The sequence below is a fragment of the Strongylocentrotus purpuratus genome, unplaced genomic scaffold (genome assembly GCF_000002235.5).
Source record: "Strongylocentrotus purpuratus isolate Spur 01 unplaced genomic scaffold, Spur_5.0 spur5_scaffold_14, whole genome shotgun sequence".
Lineage (NCBI taxonomy): Eukaryota > Metazoa > Echinodermata > Echinoidea > Camarodonta > Strongylocentrotidae > Strongylocentrotus > Strongylocentrotus purpuratus.
The window spans coordinates 31213757-31226909 of record NW_022145599.1 but is presented as its reverse complement, the minus strand read 5'-3'; the positions used below and the strand labels follow the sequence as shown (position 1 = coordinate 31226909).

Sequence of the window (13153 nt, the reverse complement as noted above, 5' to 3'; positions counted from 1 at the left end):
GGCCACCCAAGTCAATCTCTCGTAGTTTGTCTGCCAAGAGCTGCCGTTTGTTTGAGTGTGGAGGTTGCTGCATGACATTCCATTTCATGAATACATCCAGTAACGCATCGGTTTCGTTCTTCTTACTCGTGATCTTCTCTAACTGAGCATAAGGGATCCCTAGAGATATCCCTACCGCCTTAAAGTATGATGGAGCGATTTCCTGGGCCAGCTTCAGGAACTCCATTTCACTGACAGTACTGTAAAATAAATAATAAATCAAATGGGTACGATTGGATATTGTTTAAGAGCATCCTATTGGATGAGAAGCTATCACGTGACACTAAAAAATGTGTATTTTGGCTCGAGCATGCACTATAACAGCCTGGGGGTATCAGAATAATTATATTGCCTGTGATATATAAACATTTGGAAACATATTGTCCGAAATTACAGACGGAACGGTATTTTTCTGGCAAGGGTAAAAACGCAGAGTCTGGTAGTAAATACAATAATAATCAATGATGATGATCGTAATAATGATAATTATAAGAAAACGATTACTACTAATAATAATGTTTACGTAATTATTATTACTATAATTGATGATGATGATGATTATCATTATTATCACCATTATTATCATCATCATCGTCATTATCATCATCATCCTCATCATCATCTTAATTATTAAAACCTTCATCATCATCATCCTAATTATTATATGTATCGTGCATAGTCTATGTAATCACTAAATTTGTTCGATAACATGATAATTTCAAATGTCAAATTGACTCATTAGCGACAATTACTGAGCTGCCCGAATATGCATTTTTTTTTTTAAATATCTTATCTCGTATATTTTTGTGATAAATAACACTTTTACAACATAAATATGCTCAAATTTTCGCTCGCTCGCTAGTTGTGAAATCAGAAAATTGATAGTCGGGCAAGAGGCTGCAGCCCCCCTGGTGAAAATGTCAAAAATGTTGCTCGTGCGCCTTCGCGCGCGAGCATAACTTAGAAACGGGGAATGTTGGTATCGGACAAGACACATGACGTCAGCCTGTCCCCTTTCCAAAACTGCCCGCTACGAGAAATACTGCGGAATAAACTTAGAAATGATTATGCAATTTCAAAGTGTTTTACCTTGCTTGTGTGAAATTGCATAATCATTTCTAAGTTTATTCCGAAGTATTTCTGGTACTAATTTTTGCTATGTTCATGATGCTTGACTATAATTGAGTGATATTAAGTTTGTATGCCATGTATATTTGTTCGTACAATGTATTTGTTTCTGTATGTGTTTGCACTTCAGAACCTGAAGAAGGCCTCACAAGCCGAAAGCTTGTAATCAAATTGTAACGTACAGCTACGTCTCACGTTCCTAGGCCATTTTCTTCACGCCTATATATATATATATATATATATATATATATAAACCTATCCACCCACACACACACACACACACACACACACACAACACACATATGCGCGCGTATATTGTAGTTCTACTCACTTGTTAACGGTGGTTGAGGATGAAGAAGCGTACCGTTCTGTAAACATTTCGCCAAATCCTGCCAATTACACAAAATTAAAGGTGAAATTCAAAGAAAATCACAAATATGTCAACTAATGTATCACTAAAAACTGGTCAGGTAACAGATGTTCATCTTACAAGTTTTAGGTCATCTACATATCGGGTGATTTATAAAAATGATCCAGTCAACGTTTCGTACAATCATTATTTAGTCTGAATAGCAAGTAGGGCTAATCTATAACCATGTGGTTCTAATTGCCACTTCCTCAAATCAATAATTTGTACGTCTTGATCCAATAACCATTTGTTCCATCATTATTCGATCCATTTCTCATTTTTTTTCTCTAATAAAATTGTCTGAACCTCAATTACTCCAACAACCATTTTGTCCGAACACATTTCGTCCATACTTTAGTTCGTCTACATGACTGGTGATCTATCTTAATTTCGTCTATATATTCAATTCGTCTTTCACTGTAAGGTCGAATGAAATAAACTAAGTAGTGACGGCCCTACTATGATTAGAGTGAAACAAAACAAATGTTAATAAATAAAGGCCTATAGATGTACATCAAGATATCAAGTTTTGATTTTAAAGTCGCTTAACCTTAACTTTTAGTTATTTCAATATAGAGATCATTTTATTTCTGTTTGGCGTTTATGCACCACAGGTCGAGTTGTAATGTGCATATTACCAATAGGATGTCATTTTGCCGCAACAGGTGCCTTGTGATAAGTTATGCACTATTGATACTCTAGGATTAGAACAAGTTTCTCCATGAAATGCTTTACCTGGGAAATATGTGTTGAATATGATCGTATGTGTAGTGGTTTGAACCAAGTCAAGTGTCACTAATGTCTCATTACTATTTTCGCCTTTGTCTGGTAGATCGAGCTTGAAGTACTTTGTCACTTTACAATCCAAGCTCATTTCGTTGTGCTGAATATCCTGAGGAAAATGGCAGATGAAATAATTAGTTTGCAAGCCCGACTGTATGAAAAATGCGCCGAAACTGAAAAAAGATGCAGAGATTACTGATGAAATTACTGTAGAAAAGCAAATTAAACTTTATCCGATCAATTTCCCAATGTTGCTTCTACTTTAATCTACTGCAATTAAAAGTTCCTTCATTCAATTTGATTATATTGCCAGAAAAAGTCAAATAGTAAATTCAAAGTAACGCATGCATGTATGCATTATACTCATTATGATTTGCAGATATTTATTTACTTTTTTATTATATGTGCTATAAAGGACCAGTTGGTGTAAATACTTGAACTAAAGTACATATAAATATTGGTTGCACGGACTATTAAAGGCCCTTGTTTCAGTTTATCTTAACTAAGCATGGTAATGCCGAGACCCGTCGTAAAAAATACACTTTATACCTGTGTCTCTGGACTCTTCCCACTCACTGGCTGACAAGTGACGCTTAGTTTGCTTCGGTGAAACAGAACTTCATCGTCATCGGTCTTCACAGGTTGGAGATGGGGGTCATTTAATACATGGACGTCGTTCTGAGAAATCAAGTATACAAACAAGGATTCAGATTAAGTAACCTTGAGATTATCAAGAATATATAAATCATACGTATGCTTGTATCATACTCCTACCCTCAGCTTTTTCAACTAAAATCCATGCCACACAGGAATCGTCAGAAGGAATAACCTGTGGTTGCATGGGTCAACCAATTCAGGCTTTGGTTGGCAAGAAAATGGCAACGTCCAAAATGGCCATAGCATGAGAAAAACTGCCAGAAAGAGTATAGGACCTACTATTCACAGTAGAGATGTCACAGATTAGTCTGAAGGTATATTTCAGGCATCGGGACATTTTTTCATTCGTTTAATTGATATTATCAAATTGGACAAGTTACAAAGTATAGTCTAACACTCAAGACAGCAGTTAAGATGAAACTGTTACAAACGTGACAAACGAGAGGGAAAAAGTAACAATATCGTTGTTTTAAGAAGAAAAAGGGGCTGAAGTAGGTTAGAGATGAAACAGAGATGAAAGCTCGATTTTTGTTTTCTTCTAATACAGACAAGGCTTGAAAATTGTTGATTTGCATCAGAAAATGTTGAATGGGAGAGTAAAACATCCCATAACGAAAAAAAGGCTCCCTGAAGTTATCAAACTAAATACGCCATAAAATAATGGTGTTAAATATCCGTTTACCCATTTCTGGCCATGAGGCTTCTTGGCGAAGCGAACCTCCAGTATTGGTAATCTATTTGAAGGCACGACTCTAGGTAGAAACGACATGCATGACAGTAAGATGCCCTTCAGAAATAGCCAGTCCCAATATATCGCAAAGTATCCTCCAGAAAAATGGCTGATTGAAATCTCTAGCCACCGTTCTTGAACTGAACAAGTAATGTCGGGAGAATGTTGAAGCCGTTTAGGTGTACCTTTCAAATAAACCAAACAAATTCAATTCATTTTAAAAAGACGAGAAACGACTTAGATCTTGGAAGTTTCTCTTAGCTAATCGTATTTTTGCGACTGGAGTACAATTCAAAAGGGTAAAATGACAAATTAGACAAGACTAACTTTATTGTTCATACTCCAATAAACATAACATTTTCAAATATGAGGGCTACTTATTTATCTATTTTTCCATTCAATTCAATAAATTCTTATTTCCTTCACAAAACCAAAATGAAAATGTCTCTCAATTATTCTTTTTCAGTAACAGTAGAAAAAACAATCTGTATATAGGCTTTAATCTAGTAATGGCCTAATTGAGGAATCGAAAATTTAATTTTTTGATGACCATGATTACTCTGTCCTTATACCAAATAACTTTTAAAAAAAGTGTATTGCATTTAAATTTTTAATTTGATCTGCCGTGCAAAGAACCCCCGAAACCACAGAATTGGTTTAAATTTGTCGAACTGGTTAGAGGGTCTTCGGGCCTTATTTTCAATATTTTGTCATTTTTGCATTGACAAAAATAAGAGAAAACATAGCAAACTAATTAATGTCATGGAGGGAATGCTGAATTCTACTAGTGATTTTGTTACCAAATTGTCAAATTGAGTTAACATAAGGACGTGTATGGGGCAAAATTGTATGAGTTTTCTGAGAAAAGTTCTTAACGTATTTGAGTTCCTGACTGGTATTGTAGAATTTGTTACATTTTTATCAAATCATGGCCATAGCTGATATCGCCATCCGAAAATTAAAGAATGGGCATATAGATCTTCTGTAAGTCTTTTTTCTACTAAAAATGGTGACAATGTTTATCAGAGTACGCCAGTTGCAGGGTTCAGAGATTCATATATTCCCATATTAAACATGTTAAATGAGGTACTGTCAGCATTGCCAATGATGATCTAAATTTGCAGAGGTGAGTGCGCCCTCCCCCCCCCCCACAATCCTCCAAGAAAAACAAGAAAACAGCTCTCAGAATGCAAAATAGCCCATACCTCATTCCATAATTATTTTGGTTGATAAGTTATCGGGCTCCAGACCTATGTCAGTGAGTGGTAAATCCAGTAGATTATGTGCCAGCTTGTTCACAAAAACTAACGATCTGCCTTTTTTGAAAAACACATGCCAGCCTGCCATGTTTATACTTTTGGAAAGGCTGAAAATATGATCTAGTTACCTGACTGATTCCAGGAATACAGTACGGTCTGTACTTTGTTAGGAGCAGTGACTAATGCACAGTGAGGTATTATCAGCTTTGCCGGTTTCTTAAAGCATAGTCCAGACGGGTAACACTGGAAGCCATGGCTGACTAGAAGTTCGTCCTCTTTAAGTGTGAGGCCATTTGGAATCTCGGTCAGTACCCGAAGGCTGATTGTCTCATCTTCCTCAAGGGCACCAGGTGGAATGTGGAGTGTGAATCCATGGGATTTGGTAGACAGCTTTCCTCCATGGGCCCCAAAATGTCCAGTTGCAGATCTACCATCTGATATAAAACAGCAGTGCAAATATATTTATTAACAGAATACTTTACAATAAATATATCTTTTACAAGCTCTGACGTCATATAGGCGAGAATCTTCTGCTAGAGATACAGTGCCTGTATAATTGAAGATGATGTTCCAGACTCACTTTATTTGGATTTATTTTGCAAAACTAACAATGTCGGGAGGATATATAGTGAAAGACAAAATGAATTAACGTTTTGATGTTAAAAAAACCATTAGATGGTTACTATTACAATTTTTTGTTTTTGTTTACACATTTATGTTTTTTAACCGTTGATCTGACGCCGGGCCGGAGATTCTTGCCTGCGACCTCAGATATATCAAAATGAAATGAATCAACGAATCCTTCAATTTTAGGTGAAAATACATAGTTCTATCAGATACGTAAATGTATCTCACCTAAGGCGTGGTTTATTGGCTTTACACTATCCGTACTATCACTTTGCTCCATTTCTGGAAGGTTGTCATAATTGTTCTTCTCAGCCTCCGTTGTTACTCTGTTGTAAACAAACATAAAAGCAAAACAAACAAACATACTTTATAAAGTTGACAACTAGAATATTCATAACCCTAGTAAATTTGATGTATTTTGTGTCTTTTTTCGTAACACAATGATGAAAGATGGACTGGTTGAATACTTTTAGATGTAAGCTTTAATTTTTCATATTCTCGAGAAAAATCAAGCGATATTTCACATACTTCAATCATGATAAACTTAGTAAAGGTAGGAATAATTTAGTTGTTAACTATACATTTAATTACCTTGAAGTTCATGTACCCATTAACGTGTAGCGAATTATATTTCAATTAGAGGAAACCCCATGACCCCGTACCAGAACATTTCCATGAATCAAATTCACTTCAATTCAATTGTTGCTAACACGTAGCTGCTACTTTACTGATTTAATTATAATACTAATACTAATAACAATAATAATTATATAATAATAATAATAATAATAATAATGACGATGATGTTGATGATGATGATGACAATAATAATATTAATAATAACAGTATCAATAATAATAATACTACTACAACTACTACTAATAGTAATAATTATAATGATGATAATAATAATAATAATAATAATAATAATAATAATAATAATAATAGCCTAATAGTCCACTCTAAATTTTATTAAACCGAAACGGAAATTCTTTTTGCCCAATTGATCGTGAGCCCGGCAGCCACTGAGCAGCGCCAGATCGACTACTGATAATATGGGTCTATACAGTGTGAGTCAAAATTATGTTAAAAATCATCTATGAACAGTAAATTAGTATACATATTATGAAAGAGTGTTTTATCCCGAATCATTTAGTACCATTTTATGTGGTATGTGTTCACGCTTGGATGAAGAGGAGGCATTGTTTGGGACAGGACAGTAAAACACTTGGGGTGGTATTCTCGAAAGCGGCCAAAGTTAAGCCTGGCCTAACTAAACCACGGACTAAGTTAGGCCAGGTTTAACTTAGGCCGCTTTCGAGAATACCACCCTTGGGATTGGATAATAATTCGGTCTTTGCAGATCCAAATAACATCCCTAACAAATTTAATCATGCCACACATATCAAATATCGAATATCAAACATCAAACAACATTTGTGTGCGTGGGTGTGTGTGACTTTGCTTCTGCAAAAAGCATAGCAAGGCGTTTCATTCGATACATTCAATCCATTCTCTCACTCCGCTAATCCCAACATATTACATTTTGTGGGCATCATTCTGGCGCAAGTCGATTTATTTCACTCTCGCAAACAATGCCTCCTGTTCATCCAAGCGTGAACACACACCACACAAAAATGATACCAATTGATTTGGGATAAAACACTCTTTCACAAGATGTATAATAATTTACTGTTCATAGATGATTTATAAAATAATTAGCAATTTTCTAGGTGTAAATTTTTTTTGACTCACACGGTATAGCCCTCATTATGTCGACAATGACTCTACGCTTTACGGATGGGGTGCAGAACCCCAATTCGATTGTTTTAGAGACATGGAGTGTTGTAAAAGGTTGTTGGGTATCAACGTGTTCAGGGCACCCCCTGCACAATTTCTATGTGGACTACCTTGAATATATACTGCTGAAAAAAAGCTGACAGGCAATTTTTAAAATGGCCACAATGTATAACTACCATTGAACTGTTTTAGAGATTATTTGTGAAATTTCCATCCCGCCCCGCACTAATTTAACACCTCGGTGGAGAGTAAAAAATGTTGATTGATATCCTTTCTAACATCATTAGTGACAGACAGCGATTCCAACCAACGACCCAGTCATTCAGAGCCAAATAATTAAACAACTATACCACAACACCTCCAAAATGAAATCCCTTCGAATTTTCCTTGTTCATAGCAGTTGGAAGCAAAAACGAAAATGACAGATATATTTCCACATCTATATTTAGCAGGAGAGTATAGTGACCTACACCACAAATTGAAGAAATGTATCAATTCAATAGTGAGTAGTGGTAAATTATAAATATCGTATCTATTCGAACAGATTTTGTTTTTCAAATTGCCTGCTGGCGATTTTGACTGGACGAAGGATTTTGCGCCGTATTCCAATTTATTTTCGCCACTGGACAGCCACGTCTTGGACATTCAATGCAGAACATGATTTGCAGCCTTCTCTATTTCTTTTTCAAACATGACGCACGTTTTTCGTCTTGGTACGTTTAGCTCATAATTTGTTTTTCTTAAGGGATCTATTCTTGCGTTTCCTTCGTTTTGATTTTCTTCTGCAAAACTATGCAGGTAATTTTAAATACATGCTTAAAGACAAAACTTGACCACTTATCGTTTTAACCTAGATAAAGTGTATTGCACAAATGTCAAAATTGCATGCCCATTCAATGTAACGAGATTGATGAATGTCTACTGCAGACTGACATGCGCGAAATTGGATGCTGCTTGCGTGTGTTTCGGAATTGAAAGCTCGCCATACACGAAATGAAATGACCCATGACTCTAAAATTAAACCGGGAAAATCACTTTAGGAATGATGATCTAAGCCCCTATTCGATTTCGCAAAAACTTAAACTTACGAATCTGATTCGTCAGCTAAATCTTGAGATGTGCCAGCAGTTTCCGTAGCAATGCCCTTTCCACCATCTGAAAATTAATGAAATATATTAAGGCAGTATTAACATCTGTTAATTACAACATGTGAATGATCCCATTAATAATACCAACATTAATTTCTATCCTCATCAATTAAGAAGCCATAACAATACATGTTTACACTGAAATGAATGATTCCTTCTTATGTTGTACTTGAGAGGAGTAGAAGTCTATAATTGCATTATTTATGATACCCTTGGTTTTCTCTGCTTTCGATGCGTCCTGCACAGAATCCCAAACCAGCTTCAGTGTCTGCTTTGCTTTAGGCCCTGAAGTCTGAGATGCTATCCAACGCGAGAGTAATTGGATGTTAGCGTCTTTCCTGTTGTATAATGTCCGATGTTCGATGTGTTGTAACTCTGACGTGTTGAATCCCAGCTTCCCGCCAATCTCATAGAACTTCTTTGGTCTGATCTGACGAGCGAGCGCAAGTAGTGTCCTGTCAGGAATTTCTCTGTATCATTGGATAAAGTCTAAGTCAAGAAACCAACAAGTATATTTTCTCGCTACTTCAAATACTTCAAATCACCGAAAGATTTCAAGGTATTGGTATGTGGGCGTCCGTGGGTGTAAATCTTTTTCTCTCTTTCTCTCGCTCTCTGCCTGCTCGTTTGCATCCCCCATTTATATCAACTTCTGCCCTTATCTCCTTTTCCTCTCGATCAATTTAATTCCCCAATTTTATTCATTCATTTCAACGCATTTCAGATTATTCAACTGTCTTCCTGTTGGCTTCCTCCACATCCCTCCACATCACAAATTAAAAAAGAATGGGAACAAGAATAAAGAATGTATGCATTCTTTATTCTTGTTTCGTTTTTGTTTCGTTATCTTAAAAAGTGATTCCCATTATTGTTTTTTTGAAGACCTTTCTTTTGAATTTTGATTATATTTTGATTTGTCACAATTGGTTGCCTTACAGTCTTTTTATCCGTTTGCAAGGAATTTGTTTTCATATGGTACGTTGGGGAAAACAAATTAAAGTTGGAATATACGACTTATAAATTCTTTAGGCTTTGAGGATGGCTTTTCATTAAAACCCATGCCTCACTCTAACCGTATTGTATTGTTAATACTGCAGCCATTTATTCTCATTGGCGGAAATAAATAGCACTGAACCGACGTTGAATATCAATACTATCAACACCTTAGTTGATATAAATTATAATCTTACCCAGTAAGTCCAATGTCTGATGCACGTAGATGTAGCAAGAGTAGAACATAAAGATATAAACATAAACACAAATAAGAATAAGAATGTACGAATAAATAATTTGTTTTAAAAAATGAAATCATACTAGTTTTTAGCCTCGTTTTAATACGCCGTGCCAATTAATGCATGTTCTTTTTCTCACGCTCCGTGCTACAAGTATGATGTGCTAATACTAGATAAGAAATATTTTTAGTATCCCATCCCCTATTTATTCTTTGTTTTCTGTTGAAGGATAAAAAGACATTTATTATGTATTGTATTATCTTGAAATAACTCAAATACTTGATTTTTACTACACTTCAGCCCTTGGTCCAAGATTTCAAGGTATTGGTATGTGGGCATCCGTCCGTGTCGGTTATTTAGAGCTCTAACTTATTTCTTGACTGTTAATGAAGTGCCAATATTCTATACACATATTTGTTATCCCAAGTAATCCTGATTATAGGAGCTAAGTTTGAAAAAAAACAACTGGAAGTATCGGTGTGTACTCGTCTCTTCTAAGTAAGCCGAAAGGTTGAAGCCTACTTTAGGTTCAATGTGGGTACGATTTTAAAAACAGTGAATTAATCCTTCTCTAATTTATTTCTTCTAGTGTATTATAGGGTGGTATATTTCTTCATGTTAAAATGTACATCGACTAGAAAATCAAAACGACACTGTGTGCAAAAGTCAAACCTGAGATGGCCATTTCTTCTGCTGGTGAATCTAAAGATTCCATGAGTGAGAGAAGCGTTTCCTTTGCTGCTTGGCCAGATGGTTGTCTCTCTCTCCATGTCATCAACATGTCATAGATGGTCTGCTCGCTGTCATGGAACCTCCTGTATTCTATAACATCCAGTTGATGCATGGTGAAACCAAGAGCTACTCCCAAATCATAGAACTGGTCCACTGTCATTGTTTGGGCTATTGTAAGGACATCAATGTCCAGCAGGTCACTTTTCAAGACTTCTTCCACTGCCCTGCAAGATAAAGTGAAGGTATTCTGGTAAATTTTGATTTGTTGAAACTACTTTAAAACGATGGTAACTGATATGCACAACAACATGACGCTAATGAATATGGCAAGACATTTTGTTATATGTCCATATACATCATAGACCGAGGAATGATTACACGACAAATATTCCGAAGGTAATAGCTTCGTGGTAAATATGTATATCATGTAAAAATGTATAACACAAACTTCAGCTCAGGACCAACTGTGACATTCATTCCGATTTATAAACGTAACCCAAAATTCGATTGCTTTATCGGTCCTTTGGTATCGTTGACGAAATAGAAACGGAGAATGGCTACCGAATCCATTTCTGATCACCTTGGCAAAGTAAATTACCATGAGGTGGGGCCCTTCAAAATTGTTATGTGTCACGTGATATGTTTGAAATCATAATTATTTTGTTTGCGTCCTGAAATGAAAAACAAAAAGCAGAGATATTGGTTTGATCTTTTCCAAATTCTTAAAGAGTGTAAAGTTTCATTCCAACAAATGATATACATGTAGCTTTTTTCAAATGAAACAGCATTGTTATTTATTTACTACACAAATGCCTAAATTAAACTCAGGACCAAATGTTACATCCATTCCAATCTATAAACACAACTTCAAATTTGATTGCATCATCGGCCCTGTCAATATTTTTGACTAAATAGAGCATTGAAACAGAGAAATGTCATCGAATCCATTTCTGATCAACTTTTACAACGAACAGTACTTGAATTTATAATTATTTTTGTCAAGTCCTAAAATGAAAAACAAAAACAGAAGTACTGTTTCGATCTATTCCACAATTATTTTTAAAGAGTATAAACTTCCATTCCAATTAAGCTTATATACATATACTTTTTGTTCAAACGAAACAGCATTGTCATCTATGATGTATGATTTGAAACTTACCGAAGAAATGATGGGGGCTCAGAAGGAGATAGGTACTCCTGCCCATCTACAATTTTTGAATAAAAGACAAATTAAGGAGAAAATACGAAAAATACCTGTGCTCTTTTTATTGTTATCATCATAATATTATACAATTTCCTCTGCTTATGGTCTTTAGCTTTCAAACAGTTTGCTGGACCTTTTGTCTCATGATTAAACTTACAGGAGTAGTATAATGTATAAAGAGTCATGTGGAAATACAAATTACAAAGAAGCGAATGTACATATTCATGACGAACTGTCAACAAATTTTACCAAAACATAATATATTCCATTCCGAATCGTAATTTGGTTTTGTTTTACGGATAATCTTGGGAATTAATGGCTCATTGAAAAACTTACACTTGGATGCAATTATCTCTAAGTGCTTAATATAATTTCTCATGAGATTGTCCAAAAAAAATGTTAGATCATACTCTTGAGTGACAAAGTAACTGATAATTTTTCATTAAGTGCAAAAAATATGACGAAGAGAGACTAACTATACCTGTGTGTCTGATGATAAAAGAAATTGATCGAGACGCCCCTAGCCTTCCAGTATGTGCAATCGTAATGGTTATTCCTGTGAGTTCTACATCATCATCAGTAGGAGTCACGGACATGTTAATGTTGTGTCTCATCTTGTCATGAACATCCTTCAAAGAGAGAACCTGTGATATTGAAATAAAGAAGAAAAAACAATACTAGATTTAAAACGATGTCATTACGATGAAAAAGTGTAAATTTATTCATAACATCTCGTGTTACCAACACGATCACAACTTTTTTTCGATTAATCATCTTACGGGCGATTTCAATACCCATATAATAAAATTGTCATTGTTATAATTTCACAATTCACATATTACAATAAGTGTCAAACGGGGATATTACAATTGGCTGTATGTCATTTTGTTTTCTTCAAGTAGATGCGATTGCGTTTATCATGTATATATTCCCCGGAGTACCAAATGCAGCAATTGGAGGAGTGTGTATAGAAAGCATTAAAGTTCATATTTATGATTGGTGGTAAATGCCCCCTCTTCCTCCTTGATGTGTACTGCATCTCCACCAAACATAATGTCGGATAACTTCATCAAACATGGAAAGGGAATGTTTAGGTAATATTGCCCGATAAAAGTGTCACATAAAATATGTCAGAGGGAAAAAAAGTCAAAGAGAAAACGTGAGAATATCACAGGATGGTTGAGGTAAAAATGTCAGCGGAAAACATTGACGGGGTAAGAATGCCAAAGGTAAAAATGGAAAGTAAAACGAGAGGTAGATGCAGAAGTTAAGAACGCCAAATGTAAGAATGATAGACCTACCTGACACGTTTACCTCTGACATGTTTACATCTGACATTTATCATTAAACCTGGGTAACTTTTAAGGAAAAAATAGCTTGATCATCAAAAACAGCCGTTGCTATG

At 35.4% G+C, this 13153-nt stretch overlaps 1 protein-coding gene across 1 annotated transcript; it reads right to left on the bottom strand.

Annotated features, from left to right (window-relative positions):
* Nucleotides 1–2902: 2902 nt before the first annotated feature.
* On the bottom strand, nt 2903–10753 carry LOC752268. The gene is made up of 6 exons (XM_030985217.1): nt 10485–10753; nt 9771–9786; nt 8791–9050; nt 5134–5439; nt 3699–3931; nt 2903–3037 (listed from the first exon to the last, which is right to left on the bottom strand). The coding sequence occupies exons 1-6, from the start codon at nt 10702–10704 to the stop codon at nt 2903–2905; spliced, it is 1170 nt and encodes a 389-aa protein (XP_030841077.1). The 5' UTR covers nt 10705–10753.
* Between the last annotated feature and the right edge of the window lie 2400 nt (nt 10754–13153).

Bases quoted from the DNA above. Each gene is read 5' to 3' on its own strand.
- LOC752268 (XM_030985217.1), bottom strand. From the start codon at position 10,704: ATGACAGTGGACCAGTTCTATGATTTGGGAGTAGCTCTTGGTTTCACC. The intron at 5,440-8,790 runs GTATCATAAATA...GTTTTATATCAG, and splicing joins GAAAGCAGAGAAAACCAAGG to ATGGTAGATCTGCAACTGGA. The intron at 3,932-5,133 runs GTAACTAGATCA...TTTATTTGAAAG, and splicing joins GTATTCCTGGAATCAGTCAG to GTACACCTAAACGGCTTCAA.